The 25944-nt window shown below is 34.8% G+C and overlaps 2 protein-coding genes across 2 annotated transcripts; both read right to left on the reverse strand.

Annotated features, from left to right (window-relative positions):
- Positions 1-260: 260 nt before the first annotated feature.
- Positions 261-9363, reverse strand: cnppd1 (cyclin Pas1/PHO80 domain containing 1). The gene is made up of 8 exons (XM_067404947.1): positions 9176-9363; positions 8701-8803; positions 7327-7408; positions 5879-5999; positions 5663-5791; positions 5435-5496; positions 5122-5239; positions 261-1803 (listed from the first exon to the last, which is right to left on the reverse strand). The coding sequence occupies exons 1-8, from the start codon at positions 9236-9238 to the stop codon at positions 1186-1188; spliced, it is 1296 nt and encodes a 431-aa protein (XP_067261048.1). The 5' UTR covers positions 9239-9363; the 3' UTR covers positions 261-1185.
- Positions 9364-11295: 1932 nt separating this feature from the next.
- abcb6a (ATP binding cassette subfamily B member 6 (LAN blood group) a) lies at positions 11296-25465 on the reverse strand. Its single transcript, XM_067404504.1, has 20 exons — positions 25270-25465; positions 23265-23811; positions 21281-21418; positions 21009-21198; positions 20792-20884; positions 19743-19935; positions 19452-19573; positions 18519-18628; positions 18338-18403; positions 18067-18192; positions 16066-16142; positions 15882-15945; positions 15714-15799; positions 15540-15597; positions 15349-15453; positions 14240-14414; positions 13950-14062; positions 13773-13867; positions 13544-13612; positions 11296-13444 (listed from the first exon to the last, which is right to left on the reverse strand). The coding sequence occupies exons 2-20, from the start codon at positions 23778-23780 to the stop codon at positions 13285-13287; spliced, it is 2556 nt and encodes an 851-aa protein (XP_067260605.1). The 5' UTR covers positions 23781-23811; positions 25270-25465; the 3' UTR covers positions 11296-13284.
- Between the last annotated feature and the right edge of the window lie 479 nt (positions 25466-25944).

Genomic DNA, 25944 nt, shown 5'->3' on the forward strand with positions numbered 1-25944 from the left:
ATAGTATATGGTTTAAAGCAAAATTGCAATATGCAATCATTTATATATATATATATATATATATATATATATATATATAAAGCTATAGTATATAGTTTACAGCAAAAATGCAATATATATATTTATTATAAAGCAATATATAGTATATAGTTTAAAGCAATATGCAATCTACAAATCCATGCTTAAAAACATTTTCTACTGCATACAACAAAAATATATATAAATAATAATAATAAAACACAAAGACATGTTTGAGATTAAGGTGTTTTTATTACTTTTGTTGCAGCTATATGTTCTTTTATAATTTCTATACAAAATGTACAAAATTCATGAAAATACAGAAGTCATGAAGAAACTATGGTGGATATGTAAAAGCTCACTAAATCAGGTGCTTTTTTATGCCCAAGTCCTAATATATCGTTTGCTTAATTACATTTAAAGAACATAAAATAAAGTCAAATTAAACTCATTAACAAAGCAATGAACCCAAATAAATCTATTGAATTAGCCCGTTCAGTAATTCCAATATGTTATCACTTCAGGATACCAAAATATCGAGGATCGTTACAAAACGGTCAAATAAAGCATTCTTTGATCAGTGCTTTGTGGACGAGGTATGGCATCAACTATCTGAACATTAGGTATATCTTAAACTAAACTGTAATCCCTTTTCACTTCTCTTCAACCCGTCCTCTCTGAAACCAAGTGAACAAAACCAGGCTTAAATTCAAACCCAACTTGAAAATAAAGGCTTTCACAGGAAGGAACTTCATAACAATACAGCCCTCATCAGCACATCGGCATCTTGCGCAAAGCCAGACGAACTATTCAGAACAAGAGCACGCACTTCCGGCACAAGAGAAGACCCTTTTGTTAACTTATGTAACATTATTTTTGTTTGGATGCTTTGGAGGTTTCATGTAACACCTAAAAACAGCCAAACCCATCCGGAAAAGGAAAAAAACGTTCATTTATACTGCATTAGCGTGCACTGCATCACACACGTCAAGATTCAAACTGTCAATAAGCACTTAAACATCCTAACCACCTTCTCTCCAACATACTGATATCCCACCACAACCCAGTTATATCCAACCTATATCACTGGTTCATATACAACAAGGAAAACCAAGGGAGTTGACTGCGCATGTAAACTTAGCTGGTTTATTTTGCTAGAGGACTCATCTAACCGGGCATTAGAAGAGATGGCAATTTCCCATATGGCAAAGTAGTCTCTGGGCAACATGGGTGACTTTGAAATGGTGGCATAGAGCTAACATGGGGGTCTGGAAACATCAGGCCTATGCTAAACTGACCTAACCCAAGCCAATGTGCAGTGAGACGGGAATACCACGGAGAGGAAAGAGTCGCCGAGCCATTGCGAGCTATTGCGAATTGGGGGAAACCGCCCGTGTGGCCGTTACAGACCACTTCGGATACCAAACAGTCTTGTGGCTGGATGTCCAACGAGGGGTTTGAGTAGGAAAGAGTAGAGAGGATGGAGCCCCAGAGACAGAGTGCCACGTTCTGATAGGATGAAGAGGTAGGCTGCTCGGGCACAACGGTGGGCCGCGGCTTCAAGCTGTCGTTGGTCAGGACGCAGCAATGGAGGTTTGAGGTTGGCCGAGGTATGTCCAGCAAGAGCTCAGGGAGGAGCGCTGGTGTCTGAAGGGATGTGTGCGTAATCGGGTCCAAGTAAGTGTGGCTGGTGTTGGGAAGACGGCTGAGCTGGTGGATGACAGCGGAAGAAGCGATGAGGCCGGCTACGCTTGTCAAGTACAGGAGACCCAACATACAGGTGATCTGAGGGAAGGAAAAGAACAACTGATTAAAGACAGGGCTGCACAATTAAACAAATATCGTGGTATAGCTTAGTGTGGTTATTAAAAGGTGCCCAAGAACGTGCTTTCACAAGCTGTAATATAAGTCTAAGGTGTCCCCTGAATGTGTCTGTGAAGTTTCAGCTCAAAATACCCCATAGATTTTTTTTTAATTAATTTTTTTAACTGCCTATTTTGGGGCACCATTAACAATGCACTGATTTACACTCGGCACCGCCCCTTTAAGACGTGAGCTTCCTGCCACACGAGCTGTTGACTATATTACAGCGCATTTACAAAGTTCACACAGATAATATAACCCTCAAATGGATCTTTTCAAGATGTTCGTCATGCATGCTTCGAATCATGTGAGTAAAGTATTTATTTGGATGTTAAAAGTTTTATTCTGAATGAGTTTGAGGCTATGCTCCGTGGCTAACGGCTAATGCTACACTGTTGGAGAGATTTATAAAGAATGAAGTTGTGTTTATGAATTATACAGACTGCAAGTTTTTCAAAATGAAAATAGCGATGGCTCTTGTCTCCATGAATACAGTAATAAACGATGGTAACTTTAACCACATTTAACAGTACATTAGCAACATGCTAACGAAACATTTAGAAAGACAATTTACAAATATCAGTAAAAATATCATGATATCATGGATTATGTCAGTTATTATCGCTCCATCTGCCATTTTTCGCTGTTGTTCTTGCTTACCTAGTCTGATGATTCAGCTGTGTGCAGATCCAGACGTTAACTGGCTGCCCTTGTCTAATGCCTTTCATAATGTTGGGAACATCATGGGCTGGCATATGCAAATATTGGGGCGTACACCCCAACTGTTACGTAACAGTCTGTGTTATGTTGAGATTCGCCTGTTCTTCTGAGGTCGTTTAAACAAATGAGATTTATATAAGGAGGAAGAAACAATGGAGTTTGAGACTCACTGTATGTCATTTCCATGTACTGAACTCTTGTTATTCAACTATGCCAAGATAAATTCAATTTTTGAATCTAGGGCACCTTTAAATCGCAAAGGCAGTTTTCAGTATGTTCATTTACACGTGAGCAGCTCCTGATAACGGTGTTGTCTAGAGCTGGGTATAGATACAGATGTCCCTGTTTGATTCGGATTCAGTGAATTCAATCATTCAATTTTCACTGGCCCCATCACAAAAAAGTAATAAATGAAAAAAATAGTTATTGTTTGTTGTCGTTTTCAACCTTGTATTATAATAAAGTTGACACTCAAATTTTAGCGCAACAAAATAACAACAATGAAAAACATTTATAAACCGGCTGTTGTCTACAAAAGAGAAGCTTTAAGAGCTGCCAATGACTTGCCACCAAAATAAAAGCTCAATGATTTAACATTTGAAATCGAAGAAATTATGACAGCCATAAATATTAGTATTGTAATTTTAAAATTATAATTTTCAGTATATTATTTTACTTGAATACATCTTTTTTGTTTTGTTTTACAGTGAAATATTACAATAGTAATATTTATTATTTTGTTTAATAATTTAATAGTAAAAATTGTGATATATATATATATATATATATATATATATATATATATATATATATATAGTGTGACCTGTGCTGGCAAAATGAGTCGCAATGAGCAAATTTTCAAAAATTAGTTGTTATTCTCATGTTCTCTATTAAAAAACCTTCGGTCAATTTTGAGAAAAATCAAGTTAAAGTTTTCTGAAGGTTTCAAAACTAAATCATCTAGCAACCATACCTTATAATTCCTGCTAATACCACCAAATTTGGCACGAACCATGCATATGCATAGGAAAAAATATATATATATTCTACTTTTTCCCATGATTCCACAATTGTTTGATTAACATTATTGAAACAGACAGCCTTTCTATATTAAGACCTACTGTACCGCACAGATCTAATATAATGTTACACATCAGAGGTTTTTCCCCAACAGATAACCAAACGTTCATAAAAGATAATGTTTGCGTGAATACTCGCCAAGACAGATTATTGCAAATACTGTAATTCTGTGTATATTTCTGTCAGTCAGCATGAGTAAAATCATTTTGTTTACATTAGCATGAGTTTTAAATCATATTTCATTGCTTCAGACTCATGCCATTGAGAATTCTCTATGAATATTCACAAAGTTGGAATGCTGCACTTTACGACGATACCAAACTTGTGCTGAGGGAAGCGCCAGTCATCCAGAAGCAAACAGTGACAAACAGCATTTTTCATGGTCAAAGGAAATGTACTCCTCTCAGAAAACATTCAAATAAAGATACTTTTAGATGTTTAATTGATACTTGGAGCATTGGGATTGCTAGACGAGGGCTTAATTAACTCATTTTTGTGAAAACCTCAAATTCAACCAAAATTTACATTTTTCACTTGTTTTGCCTGTAGCTCGAAATTAACCTGTGCGCATTCAGGCTCATTTTGCCAGCACGGGTCACATATTGTTTTATAGTCACAAATTGTGCCATCCTACAAACAAGCACAGTAAATCCGAAATTTAAAAAGAAAGCACAATTTTTATAAGAAAATCCATAATTAGAATATTTTTCCCTAAAATTGTGCAGCCCTAATTAAAGACGATCATAAATATTGTTCTTAAGCCATACAATAGCTTTAGTGTCAGGAACAGACCAAAATTTAAGCCAGTATTTGCTCCAAATCCTCTCTCTTGACCCTTGATACCATGTGAAATATCACAGATGTCAAAACAGGTGTCTTGATGTGCCATATTTGAATTGAATTGATTGCTAAAATGGGGTAGATTTTCAGCAAATAGCAGAAGGCTTTATATGACTTGAAATACAGTGCACATTTCAAATGAGCTACTTTTATTTTTTGATGGATTTATTAGTGTTGTCAAAAGTACCAACTTCGGTACTGAAATTTTGAAAACGTGACAATACCAGCATTTCGCACAACCATTTTGAGCGCTGTTGAGTGGATTTCTACACGCCTCTGATTGGCTACAATGATCAATGCTTCAAAAACATGTTATAAATAGACATCTTTGCACTTATACAGATACACACAGAGTGCTTGAAAGCATGTGTTTATCAGCGGATCCTTTTAAATGCTCCCATGGGTACCTGTGCAAGCACCTCAGTATAGAGCATCAAAGATGTCTATTTATAACCTGTTTTTGAAGCGTTGATAATTGTAGCCAATCACAGACATTTCTGTTGAGCACGTGAACACAATAGTCAACTTGTCACTGAAGTCGATACTTTTGACACTAGTGTTTAACACTAGAGCTCATAAGGTTTAGCTGTGATTGTTCACCTTGGTAAAGTGCTGGTAGATAGCTGACAGGGCTTCCCTCCAATGGGTTTGCTCCAACAGGACGCAGAGGTCCGTGTAGGTAAACCAGCCTCGCTTCATACCTTGCCGCTCTGCAATGCTGCAAGGACGAAGCACATTAAAATACTGATCTTTTTACAGTGGAAGTCATAATTGTCACAACAAAATGTGCACATGACTCACAACTTGAAATGAACTGCTAATCCAAATCACTCTGATAAACAGATAAGACTGTAAAGTTAATAAAAAAAAAAAAAAAAATGAATGCACAGTAAATGCATGTTAACCAACCTACCCGGTTTCCACCTGACTTAGGACCTTAAAGAAGTCACTGGGCTCGGTGAAGAGATTCCAGTCCTGTAAATGTGAAAGATCTTGTTTCAAATCAATTTCGATAGAAAAATCACAACCTGGCAATGAAACTTAGTCTAGTATTAGCCTTAATAATTCAAACTGTGCATAAAAGGACAAAACCAGTCAAACTACATTAAATTGTTTTAGTTCTTTGGAAGGTCACGCTTACGATCGCATTGAGGAAGTTCATCTCCAAAGTGTTGACAGTCTGAACATCCAGTTTGGCCGCAGTACCCCATTCATCGTTGAAAACCTCCTCCTCTTCTCCTTCATCATACAAGTATTTGCTGGCAACCATCTGGAGATGACAGGAGAAATCAGTGAAGTTGGCCAGAATAGTAAACCAGAAAAAATAAGGCTAATAAAAATGCTTGGATGTGCGTACCATGGATATCAAAAAGAGGTCTGAGGATGAGATCTGTTGCAGGTATTCGGGGTTTCTGTGTCGCAGTCTTTCAATGTATATCAAGGCCAACATCATAGCGCAAGGAGATATACATGCTTCCCTGTAACACAAAACAGGGTTTGATATTGATCCAGTGAATATATAGTAGGTATTATAATGCACGGAAGAGGATTAGGGCCAAGCATTAATTAAAAAACAAAGACAAGAAAAAAAACTCTTGAGATTAAACTCACAGCTTTTTGAGAAAAAAAAGTTGAAATACAATGTTGAGAATAAATCATTAAATTTCTAGAATAAAGTCATGTTTTGAGAAAAAATGTGTTAAAATTTAAGAAAAAAAGTTGAAATAAAATGTTGAAAAATAAACTAATAAAATGTAATACATTTTGAGAATGAAATCGTGTTTCAAGAACACACTTGTTAAATTTCCGGAATAAAGTCAAAATAAATTGTCGAGAATAAAGTCGTCGTGTTTTGAGGAAAAAAAGGAAGGAAAAAAAAAGTTGAGAGAAAAATATTGAAATAAATTGTCGAGAATAAACTCATTAAATCGAGAATAAAGTAGTCATGTTTCGAGACAAACATGTTAAATTTCCGGAATAAAGTCGAAATAAATTGTCGAGAATAAACTCATTAAATCGAGAATAAAGTAGTCATGTTTCGAGACAAACATGTTAAATTTCGTGAAAAAAGTCCAAATGAAATGTCGAGAATCAACTCATTAAATTTTGAGAATTAAATCATTGTTTCAAGAAAAAAAAACAATAAAGTCAAAATAAATTGTCGAGAATAAAATCGTCGTGTTTTGAGAAAAAAAAAATAAAAAATCATTAAATTTTGTGAATAAAGTCCAAATAAAATGTTAAAATGTTGTTAAATTTCCAGAATAAAGTCTAAATAAATTGTCGAGAATAAACTCATTAAGATTTGAGAATAAAGTCACTGTGTTTTGAAAAAAAAAAATTAATTTCAAGAAAAAAAGTCGAAATACAATGTTGAGAAATACATTGAGAATAAAGTCGCTGTGTTTCAAGAAAAAACTCATTAAATTTGAAGAGAAAAAAAAAGTCTAAATAAAATCAAGAATAAACACAATCGAACAGAGTTCATTGCATACTGATAGAGGACATGACAGAGTTGGATCACTTATTCAACTCTAAGTTTGATCTCGCATTATAATGACTTTAATCTCAAGATAATTTTATTTTGACTAGGGCTGGGCGATATACGGCTTTGTCTATTAAATGCCGCTCCATTTGAAAGCAGGTGATGGCGATTTAGAGGTAATCAGGGAACCGGCTTTACTGACGAAATGCGCGTGAGAATCGCATGCAATATATCACCCAGCCCTAATTTTGACCCTAATCCTCTTCCTTAATAATGAGATTTGATGTTTTGAAGTCAAAGATATAATACAGCAATCCTACCTGGCCACATGTGCAGCATATTTCTTGTGGAGTTTCCTTATGGGACTTGGGGCAGATTTCTGAAGCAGTTCCACAGCAATATCTAGAGGAAACAATTATGAGTGATGAATATACAGCGCTGTACAGCATAAACCGTCATATGTATATTATGCATGGTGAAAAGTATCTACCCAAACATGGGAAAATGTTGAAATGCATATACAAACTTTGCTTGAGTTTCATGCAAAGACCAAACACTAATATAAGTAAAATGTATATTTAATTTTAGATGTAAAATTAAATTCTTAGAATTGTAAATATAAGTATAAATATAAATAATTAAAGTCATAATAAAAATATTCTTCTTAATTATTCAAATAATAATTATCTCATAGTTAGTTAAACAGCAGCATGCACATAATAAATAATTGTAAAAATAAAATTATTTAAAGGATTAGTTCACTTCCAAATTAAAATTTCCTGATAATTTACTCACCCCCATGTCATCCAAGATGTTCATGTCTTTCTTTCTTCAGTCGAAAAGAAATTAAGGTTTTTGATGAAAACACTCTAGGATTATTCTCCTTATAGTGGACTTCAATGGAGCCCAAACGGTTGAAGGTCAAAATTACAGTTTCAGTGCAGCTTCAAAGCGTTCTACACGATCCCAGACGAGGAATAAGAGTCTTATCTAGAGAAACCACCGCTCATTTTCCAAAAAAAATAAATACACAAATATATATCTTGAACTAGCTCTCTTCCTTATTTGCAGTGCAAGCTGCTAAGTGCATTAATGTCCTCCACAGGTTAAAGTTTGAACTAATTGTTATATACTTGCACTAGCATATTGTATATGTATTTGACAGTTTCATTCAAACTTTGACCTGAAGAGGGCAGTAATACACTTAGCAGTGTCTACACTGCTGGAATTCTAATAGAAGAAGAGGAGAGCTAGTTCAAGATGAGCATTTATAGTTAAAACGTATAATATTTTACATTTTTTTTTAAGAAAATGAGTGATGGTTTCTCTAGATAACCATCATCTGGGATCGCTGTAAACTGTTATTTTGACCTTCAACCGTTTGGGGTCCATTGAAGTCCGCTATATGGAGAAAAATCCTGGAATATTTTCCTCAAAAACCTTTTTTTTTTTTTTTTACTGAAGAAAGAAGGACATGAACATCTTGGATGACATGGGGGTGAGTACATTATCAGGAAATTTTATTTGAAAGTGAACTAATCCTTTAAATTATTAGATTAAAATATTACGTAACTTCAAAATGTTTCATGAAATTTTCCATGTAAACACAGGAGACAAAACAAGCAGTTAGATGAAAAAGACAACTTAAATGACATTACAACGACAGTTTGCACTAGTTTTACTAGTTGACTCACCTGTCATGGGACAAGATAAAGCATCCAACGGGCTGTCAGAGTCAAGACCATAATACAGCCGTTTCCTCACTCTCTCTGACCAATGCTCGTGTTTAGGCAGGAACTGATCATGATTAAAGAATACAAAACATGTTTAAATGTCTTAGTTTTTATCTTAAATGAGGTATGACTACTTAACATCATTACATCAATAACATAACATTACTGTTATGCGCGTTTCTTCACACCTAAACACTGGGCCTATAATGAAGCCTCGAACTATATTAACACACAGCAAATAGTTACTGTCTTACATACTGAAATAAAGGAGACATTTGCTGTATTTGAGAGTAATCATGTTCTTCCAGTCTAATATTCTGGGCTTTATACTGAAGGAAGACATTAAACACATTAAAGTTCTCGCATGAGACAGTTTCGCGTGAGTTTCTCGGTCACCCGCCAAACAAAACAGAACAAAAACACCCGAGATACTGACCGTAAACTCTTGAAAGTCAGAAAAGGTGAAAGTTCGCTCGTCAAACAAATCTCCAAAATCCATTTTGGGCCTCCAACGTTCATTTAAAAGGACTGAAAACACAGAAAGGCCGAAGAAAGGCGTCGTGAAGGCGCCCTGTCTCTGGCGTGACAGATGCGTAGCGTCGAATTCAGAATCACAGTTACGCAAGTCAATGCGCTCAGTTCGTTGCGTAGATATAGAATAAGAGCGTAAACAGCAGTTAGTGTGAGTCAGAGTTCGGACGGGGGTGGGAGTTAGTGGACCGAAGTTGGGTCAAATATATTTATGGTTTCTGGTTTGTCAGGTACAGCGTGTGAATTTGTATTAAAAAGCTATTTTGTATTCAAATCAGACAAATATATATATATATATATATATATATATATATATATATATATATATATATATATATATATATATATATATATATAAACTACAAAAGTCAGACAATTATAAAAAATTACAACATGTGACTGGTAAAATTCTGAAGAACCAAATGTAAAGATATTAAAGCAAAATATTATGTATATAACGAATAATAATAAAATAAATAAATACGAAATATCGTGGAATAACGTGGAACGTGTTACTTTTCTCACCGCTGTTGTTAATGGACCAATCACAGTCGTTCATGATTACTCGTTTTTAAAATAATTTTATTTCAGATTGCGAAAGCGAATTTCATGCGTAACTAATCCACAAAAGATTCAAAATATTTTTATTCAGAATGCAAATATCTTCATGTGCACACAAAAACACCCAGTATTTCGTATTTTTGGCCGTAAAGCGCCCACTAGAGGAAATAGGCATTTGTGTATGTTACTTTTCTAAGTTATACTTTTCTAAGATCAGTATGACAGTTTATCGGTCCTATTATGGCGAAAGCTTCGTAAATGTATTCATACTCGCGTCACTTAGTCAAGCGTCCAATCATTTAAGGTATTTAATATTCATGAGCCATAGTTTTCAGCGAATCATATTCACCGGTGATATTTATAAGTGGTGTGGCTATATTTCAGTAGGTGCTCTTTTTGATCTTAATAAATATTTTTTTTTATTACACATTTTCATTAATTGTGTATACAAACTAATTCCAAAACGCCCAATGATCAGCACTTGAGATCAATAATAATCACATTACCAATATAACAATAATGAACCAAACATTTATATTTTTTGTTTTTTGAACAGAGCTCAGTTTAACTGCTCAGGACAAACAAGAGACTCATGAACAACCATCACAAAACAAAACAAACAAAAAAAAAACAGTTGTAGATCATCAGGTAACCACACAGTATTGAGAATCAAGGGTTCCCAAACTGGGAATAAATTCAGCTATTTTTTTGTCTTGTGGATTATATGTAAACATCTTTTATGTAAAATATCTTACTCAAGACAGTACTAAACAAAAAAAACATGCATTTTGTATTATCTCTCTTATTTTGTTAATTTTTTTTCACAGGTTCTCCAAGTGGTTCACATACTTTTTGAATAATTAATAATTGTAGATATTTTAATTTGTAAATAAAATATGAAGGGATTATATGAATGTGATTTTAATGTACAGTACAGACAATATTTTATGCACAGAATAATGTATGATCAATAAGCAAAATAAACATTAATATAAACATATGCATGTCTCTAGCTTTATTGTACAATAAAATACACATTTTTCACAGACTTTAGCCATTCGGTCACAACTGAATTACTTTATCTAAGGAAAATTCTGTCAGTCTGTATCTCCTTTAAAAAAAAATAAAATGTAGTAGATTTGTTTTTTCCTGTTTTTCTTTTTTAATGACTAAAAAAAAAAAAAAAAAAAAAAAAAAACCATCCCAATGGCTCATTTCAACCTTGTCCCCTGAGTTTAGTGTCAGTGCTATGAAGTGAGTGATCTCCTTTGTCCCTTTGATGAACTGAAGTTGTACAGTACAGCAATATATTGCATCTAAGCAACAAGTACCACTCCACACACACACACACACACACACAGCATAAGAAAATATGATCTTTAGGTGCACAAATGATCATAAAGAACGTAAAAAAGTCAGATGAATATGCACGTCAGAAATTAACATTAAAATTGATTGACGATATAGTTTCTTCCCTTCTGCTTACAGCATATTCCTAAATTCAGATTTAATCTTAGTCCATACAGAAATTCAAATATCAGCATTATTAGTATGTACTGATTTACAATGGCACCAGAAATATAACTATCCCTTTTAAAATTAAATAAAGCCTCAAACAAAGTATACGATCATATTTACAATTACGAGCAGTTTTCCTATTATAAAGAACAGCAAATCGGAAGCATCATATAATCAATGCAACCACAGAAATTCACTTAAATAACAAAGTACATTCATCATAATAACATCTCTGCAATGTATTGCCTAAAGTTATAGATGTGGAGGGATTTATACAATGTACAATAACTGTCAGTCTTCTCTCATTGATGGTGATAGTATTTAGCATTATAAATGCACTTCAAAGGTAATGAGTGGAAAGCATGGAAGCTTGTTTCCACCACGTAATAAAAATAAAATAAAATGAATAAATAATATAACTTTTTTTCTTACAATTTTGACTTTTTTGTGTGAGAAAGTGCAATTGTGAGTTATATAGTTAGAACTGTGGGATATAATTGCAAGTTATATCTCACAATTCTGACTTTTTTCTCTGAGAATTTTTCGCAATTGCAAGTTATAAACAAGCGCCAACCTCCCGCGGTCTCTCTTGAAACCAACACGGAAGTGACTTAATCTGCAATTCATCGACTGGTCGCTAGAGAGACTCCAAAAGGGAGTCAAATCTGTATCTCCCCCATGTTAAAATGCCCAACTTTACAGCAGTTTACAGCCTGGTACAAAAAGTGGTTTTGGCATTGGCTAAAAGTTTTGTCCATCAGATTTACCACGATGATAATTGCTAGAGAAAATGCCTCTCAAGACACCACAAAATCCGACAACACTGCTTGGATATTATAACTAAAACTGCTGCACTATTTTGATTTTTTTTTTTTTTTTTTTTTTTTAAAACCAAAATTTACTTTGGATGCGGCCTAGTAGGTTTGTGAGGTTCTAGTTCAGTTTTGCAACATAAACAGTGCTCAGACTGCAAAATTTCTTAAAGAATAATGACAGAGAGCAGATCGTTGTGGAGAAATATGACACAAACAATGGGCAATATTCCATGTATTTAACGCTTTTGTGGACAAAAAGTGCTGTTGTTTGTTTTTCAGTGGACGCTTATCATGGGATCACGGATTGGATTCATCTCGCAATCGCTATTTCATTACAAAGGTATGAAATACCGTTTTGATTTTGCGACACAAATTACAATATTACTGTTGCTGGAGCATCTATATCGTAACAGACACCGTAGATTGATCCTTAAAGTACTAAACCCTTAAAACTGTCAAATAATTTGTTATCTTTATTAATATTTTAGATAGTATCTAAGATGGATAGATAGCTCCTTAGCCTGAGCTAACTTGATCACGTCGAGCTAGGAAGGCTTCGTTTCAGAAACCAGGCATCTCAGCTCCACCCACGTCCCGCCTCTTTGCCCATTTTCAGTTTTCTGGGAGTGATGCGCTGCCAAGATGGCGACGGCCGGCTCCGCCCACTTTGGGCTTCAAAAATGCTCTTCAAAACCTATGGGTGATGTCACGGACACTACAGTCTATGGTTATAAAAGGACAAACTTTATAAAAAAACACTGACTTTTTTCCTCAGAATTTCAACTTTATAACTCACAATTGTGAGTTTTTATCTCACAATTCTGACTTTAGAACTCGCAATTGTGAGTTTTCTTGCAATTGAGAGAAAAAAAAAAAGACAGTATTGTGAGATTAAAAAGTCGCAATTACTGTTTTTTATTTTTTATTCAGTGGTGGAAACAAGTGAATGCAAAGAAATATAATTATATATATATATATATATATTATATCTCTTTAAGGCAATAATCCTTTTTTAAGAACTGCCAAAAACATTAAATTAAATAATCATTCTAATATGCCATAATAGCATCGGACGAGCTTAAAATGCACACAAAACCAGGTTTTATGTCCAAACATGTATCTAGTGTCCTTTGTGTCCTGTAGTGGATGTTTGTGGCTGTAGTTTCTCTGATTTCCTGTCTTTAGTCTCGCTGTCAGAGGCCGAGTCTGAATCCTGAACCTGCTGCTGTTTCTGCCACATGTCAGAGTACAGCCCTCCCTTCGCCAACAGCTCCTCGTGCCTACGACAAACAATAATACTGGACTTTAACCTGCATAGTTCATGTATTAACCTATACTGAGTCAGACTTTGCGTTCAGAGTACTAGTAAATGAACTCACCTTCCTCTCTCCACAATCTGCCCATCACGAAGTACAAGAATCACGTTGGCTCCAATGACAGTCGACAACCTACAATATATGATATTGATATACGATATATGATACATTATACCATAAGAAATCCTATAATGTATAAAAGACTTTAATATCTTGTTTTATGGCTTATGCTTAATAATCTATGGGAGTTGATTTGAGTAAAAACTCTTAATTCATTTAATCATGTGTTTACCTGTGTGCCACCACAATGGAGGTTCTGTTGGCGCAGACTTTAGCCAGCGATGCCTGAATATTTCGCTCAGTTTGTGTGTCTAGAGCAGATGTGGCCTATGGGTAGAGGATGAGTAAATTAGTCCATGAAGAAAAAAGTACTTGATTACATAATGCACTGGTGATGATGATGATGTACCTCATCAAGGAGGATGATTTGTGGAGCTTTGAGGATGGTGCGAGCGATGGCGACTCTCTGCTTCTCTCCTCCACTCAACTTCAGCCCCCTCTCACCCACCTGAGTGTCATAGCCTACAAATATAATTCAATCATGAATATCAATCATGAACTCAAACATTATCTAGACTCAAAATGAGCCAAATGATCTAAAATAATCTGAGCTCATTTTATAAAGGTCTGTATTTCAGACACCCTGTTTATATTCAATGCTTACAGTTTATAGTTTTTCAATTGCAAAATGGTTCTCACCGTCTGGGAAAGTTATGATTTTGTCATGGATGTCAGCAGCAATCGCAGCCTCCTCCACCTCCTGGTCAGAAGCAGCAACTCGACCGTAACGGATGTTGTTCCGAATATTGTCATTAAACAGGACGGTGTCCTGAGGGACGACACCAATGTGAGCGCGCAGAGAGGTCTGCTTCACCTGAGACACATCCAGACGTATGAATTAATAAGAGCTTCAAACATAAAATACAAAAGGACAAAATATTCCTCCACATGTTCATGTAGGGAAAGGTTTGGGTGCACTTTTATATGTTACAAGCAGGGCTTGACATTAACACACGCCAACCAGTAACACAGATTTAATTTTATATAATATATATATATATATATATATATATATATATATATATATATATATATATATATATATATATATATATATATATATATTTTATTTTCAATTTTAGTCTTTTAAAAAGGCATCTGCAATAATAAACTAAGTGCAATGTAGTGTTGTCAAAAATATAGAATTTTCGATACATATCAATACTCAAATATCTGAAGCGCTTCCAATATTCATTTTCCGCAGAATAGATACACAATACCAGCTGCTCTTTCTCGCTCTCATCTCTCTGACATTGAGTTGACACACAAACCCTCCTCCTCTCACTCACTTGTTTCATTTGCTCCGGTTGAATATTGTTAGTGTTACAAGGCTTGAATTTTGGCGTGGGATTGCGCGTTGCACATAATCTGACTCATTCCTACAAATTTTGTTCTCACACCCAAAGTGCGGCAAATAAATCCGCATCTCAGTACTAAATTGAGTTCTTTTTCGCTGCTTGTTGCACTTAAACAGTTAAATACACACAATATAATGTTAAAATAGGTGAGTATTCTCAAAAACACAGTCAGTTATGTTTTAAGTGAACGTAAACAGTTGAGAAAGATAACGCATGTGTAACCGTATAATGGATCAGTGCATCAGCTCTTTAAGTGACAGCAGCCTAATATACCTGCTGCCAAATTATGAGAAAATATTAAAAAAATCTATATGGCAGTTTTTTCCCATGGTATGGATGTCAAAATTGTGGCCAGTGAAAATGCTGAGTGGCTGGAAAACCTTTGCTCACCTTTGAGATGTCTTGACCATCTATTTTTATACACCCGCCCTGAACATCATAAAAACGGAAAAGCAGACGGATGATGGTGCTCTTTCCTGATCCAGACTGTCCAACCTGAAAGAAATCCAAAGAGTCAAATTTATATAAACTCAAAGTCAGTTTAGTGCAGAATCGAATAGCATAAAACTGAAAAGACTTACAAGTGCGACCGTCTGTCCGGGAAGTACAGAAAAAGAGACGTCTTTTAGAATTTCTTTGCTGCAAAAACATCCATATCATATAAAATAAAATTATTAAGTGATTACTGCTCATTTATAAAATCAGTTCCTCTATAATGAAGAATAATAGAAATACATCTAACTGAAGCTTCTTACCCTTGCGTGTAGCTGAAGAAGACATTCTCAAATTCTACTTTTCCCTGCCTGAAGTTGAGGTTTCCTGCATTGACATCATCCTTCACCTAAGCAATAAACCAAATTGCCATGTCAGGAATTATTTAAAAGCTTCTCTGAAATGAATTTCAAAGAAAACCCTCCACTCACTTCCTCATCCTCAGTGAAGAGCTTGAACATGCTTTCCATATCGATGAAGGAGTTCTGGATCATTCTGTTCAAGGAAAGATACACGCTCATTTTCACCTTCAAACGCATTTAAATAGTGATCTATACACTGACGATAAACTATTAAACTATTAACCAAGATTAAACAAAAAAAAAAGCGCCATACCTGTAGTATGTTCCAAACCAGTTGAGAGGAGTGTAGAGCTGGATGATGTATGTTCCAAACAGCACATAATCTCCGACCTGGAAGACCATGATGAGTTACAAGCAGTTCATGTCACATGGAGAAAAAAAAAAAAAAAAAAAAATGCGCATTAATGCATGCAATTCATTTTTTCAGTTTAATTTGTTAAAAATATTTAACGCAATTAAAGCAGCATCAGTTTTTTTTCCATCATAATTTGGCTAGCGTTACATTATTTGATCATGCTCCTATTCACACTTTAAAATGCTTTTAAACCATTCAAGCTCCAAAAGACAAATGAGAACGCACTGTCTGTGAATGTCATGTCATGTGACACACACACACGACTCGTGTGCACAGAAAGACGCGAGCCAAAATAGAGTTATCTTTTGCGCTTAAAACCATAAACACACAGAATGATGCCAAAATTCCCGTTTTGTTGAGTCTTAAATGAGTTAAATAACATCTTAAATTAACTTAAAGAGTTGTGAGAAAAATGAGATCTGAATCATGTTCGGCAGCAGCAGCTCTTAAAGTGACAGCAGCCTAATAAACCAGTTGCTGTGATGATGTCTGTCATTAATGCTCAAAGAACAAAGGTAACAGACAATTGGAGCTTTAATAAGGATTAATCTATATTAAATGTATAATTTATGCAGTTAAAGGGATAGTTCACCCAAAAATGAAAATTTGATGTTTATCTGCTTACCCCCAGAGCATCCAAGATGTAGATGACTTTTTTTCTTCAGTCGAATGCAAATTATGATTTTTAACTGCAACCGCTGCCGTCTGTCAGTCAAATAATAGCAGTGATTGGGAACTTGAACAATAAGAGTCGAAAAAACTTCCATAGACAAATCCAAATTAAACCCTGCGGCTCGTGACGACACATTAATGTCCTAAGAGACGAAACGATCGGTTTGTGCGAGAAACCGAACAGTATTTATATAATTTTTTTACCTCTAATACACCACTATGTCCAACTTCGTTCAGTGAGGTCTAGTGAGGTCTGATCGCGCTCTGACAACGGAAGTGATGTCTCGCGCTCATTGAAGTATATGGGTGAGACATCACTTCCGTCATCACAACACGTTTTTTGACCTCACTAACAGGAATCTGAACGAAGTTGGACATAGTGGTGTATTAGAGGTAAAAATTATATAGATAATGTTCGGTTTCTTGCACAAACCGATCGTTTCGTCTCTTAGGACATTAATGTGTCGTCACGAGCCGCAGGTTTTAATTTTGATTTGTCTAAGCAAGTTTTATTTACTGTTATAGTTGAAGTTCCCATCTACTGCTGTTATTTGACTGACAGACGGCAGCGGTTGCAGTTAAAAATCATAATTTGCTTTCGACTGAAGAAAAAAAGTCACCTACATCTTGGATGCACTGGGGGTAAGCAGATAAACATCACATTTTCATTTTTGGGTGAACTATCCCTTTAAGACTGTGAAGTGTTTGATAACTTTATTCAATTTCTGTATATCTCCTACCTGTTAGACAGCACTAATTAAAATACATTAAAATAATAAAGTTTATATAATGAATTCTGCACTTAGTTACACCTTTTATTGCTAGTGCCAGATGAATATTTTTTTTTCCTCAATCCATTAAACCCACAACAATCCAATAAAATAGAAACAACTCCAGTCTTTAGTGTCACATGATCCTTCAGAAATCATTCTGATAAGCTGATTTGCTGCACAAGAATCAATATTTTTTAAATATTTTTATAACCGTCACACTTTTTTTCAGGCTTCACTGATTAAATAGAAAGTTCAAAAGATCATAATTTGTTTGAAATTTTATAATGTTTTTTAACATTGTAAATGTCTTTACTGTGACTTTTGCATCAATTTAATGCATGCTTGCTGAATAATTAATTTGTTCCTTTTTTATTTGTTTCTCAACCACAGATGATGTGATGGCTTCATAAGATGGCAGTGGTCTGATTTCTGAGGTGTTCCCGACTGTTCGTACCTGGAACTTCCCCTCTGTCACGAAGTACGCACAGAGCAGAGATCCAGTCAGCAGACCCAAACCGATGATGAGGTTCTGCGTTTGATTTAAAAACGCCAGTGACGCGTTGGTCTTCCATTCTGATACCTGAGCAAAACAGAATATAATTATAAAAATTGTATTTATGATTTATGCCATTAACCAATAAACTATAAAATACACGTTATAACAAATCTGGCCTGGAGAGCAGTCTGAAAACATCCTTAAAAAAATATATATAAATAAATACTACCTGATATTTCAGGATGGCATCCTCAAAGCGATTTGCTTCATAACTCTCTGCATTGTAATATTTCACCTGTTGACAATAACACATATGCAATTTTCTCCTTTTTTTTTTATTTTATTTTACTTTTTATAACACACACTCTGACATCTTAGCCAAACAAAGGGGGGACAAAACAAATCCATACCGTCTCAAAGTTCAATAAAGAGTCCACAGCTTTTGATTTGGCATTGTTATCTTGTGTGTTCATATCTCGTCTGTATTTGGTTCTCCATTCAGTGATAACGATGGTGAGAGCTGAAAGAGACACAGATAACAGAGCAGTCAATCAAATGCGGATCTGGTATATTTCTATTCTTCAGTCTTCAGTGACTCCTGAGACGAGGAGAATCAATGCAATAATCCTGCAGATTTTAAGGTATATTCAGAAAGCCAAACTACATACATACATATATAAATTTTCTATTTGCACCTTGACAAATTTGCTAAATTGTGCAGCACACTGTATACCACAATGCAAATGCACTAGACTACTTGACCTTCCATTTCCAGTGTGATGAATAAGCGAGAAGTAATCAACTGTAATTTTAACATAACTGTTTAAATGTGCACCAATTGCAGAATTAAGCCGTAAAACGAGGTTCTTTGACAGTGTTATTTTAATATTATTTATATACTACTAAAGTATTTATATATATTTTGAATTCTCTTTTATTTAGTCATTTAATTTTAATGTTTTAGTAATTTTGTTATGAGCTTTTGTCATTTTTATTATTATTTTTTAATATTTCAATTTAGCTTTAATTCTTAATTTTTATTCAATTTTAGTAATTTTAGTACTTCAACTTTTCATTTAGTTTCCAATGCAACATTAGTTGCCAATACATACATATTTCCTTCATCTAATATAGCATGAATGTATGGACACTGCTTTCTGTTTCACAAAATACATAGAACATGCTAGAAACATAATAATCACTGCAATAATGATCCATTTATAGACTCTAAAGTAGTCTATTAAAATCCAAACAGCGAGATTTTTTGGCCGGGCAGTGTATGTGTGTCAGTGGTCATTTCTAGACGTGTATATATGAAAACACACACATTGTTAGATACTCACTTAGGTAGAGGGCCATGCAAACGAAGACTATGAGGCCAAACCAGGCATTGAAATTGGATATAAAATAGATAATGGCGATGACAATGTCAGCGATGGTGGGCAAGATGCTGAACACGATATAGCTGTTGGAATAAGACAAATAAAATAAAAAAATATTTCAAGACAATAGAGACTGGGATCTATACTTAAGGTGTGTATGCATCCAAGACCTAAACAGTCCTAGTTGACCTTGTTTATGTATCAATACTTGCATGTGTCATGTCAAATTTCAAATTATTTTTTAGCTGTCACCTCAGCAGACTGTTGATGGAGGAGGTTCCCCTGTCGATGCTTCTCAGGACGTCTCCGGTGCGGCGGCCCAGGTGCCAGCGCAGAGACAGAGAGTGCAGGTGAGCGAAGAGACGCACCTGGACCACACGGTTAGTGTACTGCTGCACTCGAATCCACAGGAACGAACGCATGTTACTCACAAACCCAGACGCACCTGCAGATGATTGTGGTTAGATTCAAACTGATAATCCACATCAAAGAGATCATTAAATTAAAGGGATAGTTCACCCAAAAATGAAAATGTGATGTTTATCTGCTTACCCCCAGTGCATCCAAGATGTAGGTGACTTTTTCTTCAGTCGAACGCAAATTATAATTTTTAACTGCAACCGCTGCCGTATGTCAGTCAAATAATAGCAGTGGATGGGAACTTCAACTATAACAGTAAATAAAACTTGCTTAGACAAATCAAAATTAAAACCTGCGGCTCGCGACGACACATTGATGTCCTAAGACACGAAACAATCGGTTTGTGCGAGAAACCGAACAGTATCTATATAATTTTTTATCTTTAATACACCACTATGTCCAACTTCGTTCAGCTTCCTGTTAGTGAGGTCAAAAAACGCGTTCTGGTGACGGAAGTGATGTCTTGCCCATATACTTCAATGAGCGCGAGACATCACTTCCGTTGTCAGAGCGCGATCAGACCTCACTAACCGGAAGCTGAACGAAGTTGGACATAGTGGTGTATTAGAGGTAAAAAATGATAAATACTGTTCGGTTTCTCACACAAACCGATCGTTTCGTCTCTTAGGACATCAATGTGCCGTCACGAGCCGCAGGGTTTAATTTGGATTTGTCTATGGAAGTTTTCGACTCTTATTGTTCAAGTTCCCAATCACTGCTATTATTTGACTGACAGACGGCAGCGGTTGCAGTTAAAAATCATAATTTGCGTTCGACTGAAGAAAAAAAGTAATCTACATCTTGGATGCTCTGGGGGTAAGCAGATAAACATCAAATTTTCATTTTTGGGTGAACTATCCCTTTAAGTGATGTTCCCTCACCAGCTCCACCACCCTGCAGGAACTTCAGGAGCCCGTAAAGACACACTGTAGTCGCCAGAGTCTTCCAAGAGCTCCCATCTGTCAGCTGGTTCACTGTAAAAGAGATTCATAAAATATTGCTTAGCTATATGCTCTTTGAGAAAAGGCTACTGACCCAAAAGTACAATTACTTCCCTTATATATTATAAATAATTCAATCATGACTCTTATTCCGCACCTATGTTCTTGTAGTAGATGGGCACAAACACATTGATGACACGTTCCACTCCCAGCATCCCGAGACACAGCAGAACCAGCAGCTGAAGCACGACATTGCCTTTAGGCCACATGTACGGCACCAACAGACGCACCTTCTGCCCAAAGTCTTTCCACGTGGACTGATTCTCATCAGAATTACCCAAGAGAGGCTGAAAACATGCAAGAGATGCATTAATGAGATTACTGATAATAAGATGTATGTACAATAGCAGAGAACATCTAATGTCTTACTGCTCCATGCTCAACATCTCGCTCATCTTCATTGACCAGAAGCATGTACGGTCGGCGAGGCAATCCTGGAGCTTTGAGGCCTAACAGGAACAGCAAACCTGAGCTGAAGTACCTCACCAGCCAGAAAGCAAACTCTATCTGCAGACACAGTCACAATGAACAATATGCATAGAGGGATTATTGTTTGCTATTGTTTGTATCTGCTAGAATCATATCATATCATTTAAAGAGTAAAGAGTGACATGTGTCTCAGATTTTTGGTCATTAGGATTTAAACAAAGGACTTCAAAGATTTTATGGTTTCTTTGGCCTTAAAAAAAAAAACTTATTTTGTGGCTTGAATTTGACTCCAGTGTGTCTTACTGAATTTGTCTTCTGTAAGTAATAAGTTGCCAATAAAAACAATTGTAGCGTCAGTATGGGGTGCCAAATTTAAAATAAAGCACATTAAAGAAAAAATATTTCAAATATAAAATATTTAAACTGAAATGCAATATTAAAATGTTTAAATTTAGTTTTAAGTATTAAGTCTACTTAAATTTATAATTATATTATGTATATTTAAGAATTATATTTTATTTGTCAACTTATTTACAGTTTAATAATTTACAATTATTGATTATGTATTAATGTTTTAAAAATTATAATTTTATTAAATTATAATATATACAATATATTCACTACCAGTCAAAAGTTTGGAAACGTTACTATTTTAATGTTTTTGAGCGAAGTCTCTTATGCTTATTAAGGCTGCATTTATTTCATAATACAGAAAAAAAAAACAATAATATTGTGAAATATTATTACAATTTTAAATTATGGTTTTCTATTTTAATATACTTTAAAATATAATTTATTTCTGTGATGCAAAGCTGAATTTTCAGCATCATTCCTCCAGTCTTCAGTGTCACATGATCCTTCAGAAATCATTCTAATATGCTGATTTGATACTCATTTATTATCAATGTTGAAAACAGTTGTGTTGCTTAATATTTTTTTGGAACCTGTGATACTTTTTTTCCAACATTGATAAATATTACAATGATTTCTGAAGGATCATGAGATCATTAGAGACTTTGTTCAAAAACATTAAAAATAGAAATGTATAATATTATATATATATAATTTAATATTATTGTTTAATTATATTTATTTAATTATTAATCAAACTCATATATATATATATATATATATATATATATATGAGTTTAATTAATAATAATTAAAAATAAATAAATTATATATATATATTAATAATTTTATAATTTTATTATAATATATAATAATAATAATAATAATAATAATAAAAAATATTAAAATATATACAAGTTATACAAACTAAGTGTACTATTTTTATAACATGCATTTTTATAATATGCAACTTTTATCAACTTTTGCATTCAACATTCAAAGTTTAGAGCAAGACTAGAGTGAGCAGAGTAAAACTGCTACGTCATGCAGTGTCACATAAATTATGATATTATCTCATTGGTCAAACTTAAACGGTTGGGGTGTGGCCAGTGAGGCCAGGAAGGAATGCAGCCAGAACTGAGCATGACTCGACAATATTGTCACTGCCTATTATTTAAAACCACAAAATGACTCAACAATACATTTTTTAATGACAATGCAAACTTAACAGAATTGCAGAGTCATTCAGAGTTGGATCCTCAATATTTATTGTATAAAAATAATCCTTTTACAAAATCACCATAATGCTGAGTCATGGTGTGTGAGCAGCATTCCTTCATCTGTCAACACTTTCAAATCCTTCCACTTTAGACAGGACAGAGTCAATGACAAAGGTTACGCCACAGAGATCCATGATAATGCAATATAAAACACTAAAATATACTACAATCTGGTGCATAACTTGATGTTTAGGCATTATTTTTCACCTTGTGGTTGCATATGCAAATAAAAAAATAGCATACGCAAATCCTTATTAATAGACAGCATTCTTCCTAACCAATCACACACGTACCTGTTGATCGAACGTCTCCAGAGTCCACCACCACTGAGGGCTCACCCATGACACAAACGCCAGGTTTTCAGCCGCAAAAGCCACGGCCCAGTACAGCAACAGTACCGTACTGTGTCCTCTGGTTCTGTCCCGCACCAGAACCCTCTTTCTCTCCAGACGCAGCAGGGCCACGGCCCAAAGCCAGCCCAGCATGGAGAGACAGCCGTACAGAACCACGTATCCCGGCAGCTCTCCGCTCCGAGCGATCCGAAACACCATCCAGCCCAGAGCCAGCAGGGCGAGCAGCACCGACAGGCCCACTTGGAGCCGGTAGAGTCGAGAGCGAGGGATGAACTTGGGCTCCATGTCTGTGCCGTAGCGGCCGTAGCATATGCACAGGAACGTGCCGAAAAGGAAGGAGAAGGTGAGGAGGACGGACGGCACCAGGGTGAAGTAGAAGCAGAGGGTCAGGCCGCCCTCCACCCAGACCTGCTGCATGGAGACTCCGGCTTCACAGTAACTCTTCATCTCCACCATGATGATGATGATGGATCCACACAAAGAATATCTGGAAAACATGATATGTTGAGGAACCAAATAAACTCGTGTTTCCCACAACAAAAACATACTGTGGCAGGACCATAGTACAGGGATGGTATCAGATGGTAATACCATGGTAATATTTGCTTTTCAGTTTCCATATTCACATGCTATGATTGAAATCGTTTGAAATTACTCTAAGGTACAAAGAAGACCACAATAATGTCATAGTGCATGCGTACTACCATAGTAAATCTACAAAGTACTGATTAAAAATTGTATATATATATATATATATATATATATATATATATATATATATATATATATATATATATATATATATATATATATATATATATATATATATAATGTATGAAGACTTCAGATGCAAAAGCTTTTAGTGGCATCTGAAATTTTCTTATAATATGATATGTTTATATATGTTTATGTTCAGTTATTTCACTTTAATGACAATGCAAAGGACCTATTAATTGCCATTAAAGTGAAATAACTGAACCTAAACATACAAGCTTGATAAAAATGCTCATTTTATAAGAAAATTTCAGATGGCACTTAAAGGCTTTTGCATCTGAAGTCACCATATATCTATATATATATATATATATATATATATATATATATATATATATATATATATATATATATATATAAGTACTAAACATGGAATGAAAAATGTATTAAAACTATATAGATATATAAAATAACTCAACAAAATGACTAAATATTGAATAAAAAAATATTTAAAATATAATAGTATCGCAACAATACTAAAATATCACTGCATGGTACAGTAATAGTTTCAGACACTGCTATCATAGTACATATTAGAATGATTAACAGTAATATACCATGGTATTTACATGGTACCCCAAGGTACTTTTAAATAATACCAGAATATTACCATTATTCATGTACAAAAACATCACCAACATTAAAACTAGATTTTTTATATTTTTGTTATACTGAACAAAAAATATAGCGTGTTAATATCATAAAATAATAATATGTATATGTATAAAATTGATATTAAAACGTTGTAATTAAATATAATAAATAATAATAATACGTGTTTAAAAAAAAACAAGGTTTATTGTTGATGATTTTCATTAACAAGTCACTATAATAACTTACATTTCAACGCAATACAATTATATTACTACGTTTATTTATTATTAGGATTAGCTTTTATTAAAGAAAATAAAAACCATGGTGCCTAATTTATTTAATATATATATATATATAAAAAAGTTGTGACCAACTTACTAATACACAACCATTATAAAACATGCATGCATAATATGATACAACTAACAGTTACTGCACCACAACAACCATGACAGCTCCACTGCTTTGTAAGTGTGATTTATTACCACATATAGTGTTATTTATTACCACATCTACACCAAAGTACCACGGTATTACCGTGTGAACTTGTGTTAGGCCAGTAAGAATATGAACTAACCTGTTTCCAATGTCACTGGGATCCTTCTGGTCTGTCGTGTGCGTCCTCGAGTAATTATCCCCTCAGATGAAGGATTACGGTGAGGTTAGCGCTCCTAAAACATTTCATCTTATGTGTTTGCTGTATGTGACCTTACAGTCAGAAACTCACGCCGTTCAACTCCACAATCCATGACTTACACAATAATAACACCGGGACACACCGGCGCCTCATGGTCCTAGTGCCGTGAAACAAAGCGTAGCCTACGTTGCGTCATAGCGCTGAGTCACGTGGTAAGTGTAACTATTCTCAGCGCAGGTAAAGATGATCCAATCACAGTTCCTTGTGATCACTCACTCGTTGATTTCCATAGAGCAGTTTATTGTAAAAGAATAAACTGCTGGGCCTCTTTAGTAGGTCTACATTAAGTCAAATACATCCTAAAATTTGAATGGGACTCAATGGGACGCCGAACGCCCTTGAAAGGAATGTATTATAAAACAGTTGTTATGTCTATGGTTACCATGTGACATCTGCCGCCAAAACCTGTATAACAACAAAGGCAGAACAAAGCTAGACATTCTTAGTGCATACGGGTTATTTTTAAAGGGTTAGTTCACCCAAAAATGAAAATTCTGTTATTTATTACTCACCCTCATGCCGTTCCACACCCGTAAGACCTTCGTTAATCTTCGG

This window comes from Chanodichthys erythropterus, chromosome 12 (assembly GCF_024489055.1).
Source record: "Chanodichthys erythropterus isolate Z2021 chromosome 12, ASM2448905v1, whole genome shotgun sequence".
In the NCBI taxonomy this organism is placed as follows: Eukaryota; Metazoa; Chordata; class Actinopteri; order Cypriniformes; family Xenocyprididae; genus Chanodichthys; species Chanodichthys erythropterus.

Coding starts and splice junctions, on each gene's coding strand:
- cnppd1 (XM_067404947.1), bottom strand. CDS start 9,238: ATGGATTTTGGAGATTTGTTTGACGAGCGAACTTTCACCTTTTCTGAC. Junction 8,804..9,175: donor CTGACTTTCAAGAGTTTACG/GTCAGTATCTCG, acceptor AATCATGATCAG/TTCCTGCCTAAACACGAGCA. Junction 1,804..5,121: donor TCTACCAGCACTTTACCAAG/GTGAACAATCAC, acceptor TCCTTCCCTCAG/ATCACCTGTATGTTGGGTCT.
- abcb6a (XM_067404504.1), bottom strand. CDS start 23,780: ATGGTGGAGATGAAGAGTTACTGTGAAGCCGGAGTCTCCATGCAGCAG. Junction 18,629..19,451: donor TTGCATGGCCCTCTACCTAA/GTGAGTATCTAA, acceptor TGTCTCTTTCAG/CTCTCACCATCGTTATCACT. Junction 13,868..13,949: donor AAATCATCCTCCTTGATGAG/GTACATCATCAT, acceptor CTCTACCCATAG/GCCACATCTGCTCTAGACAC.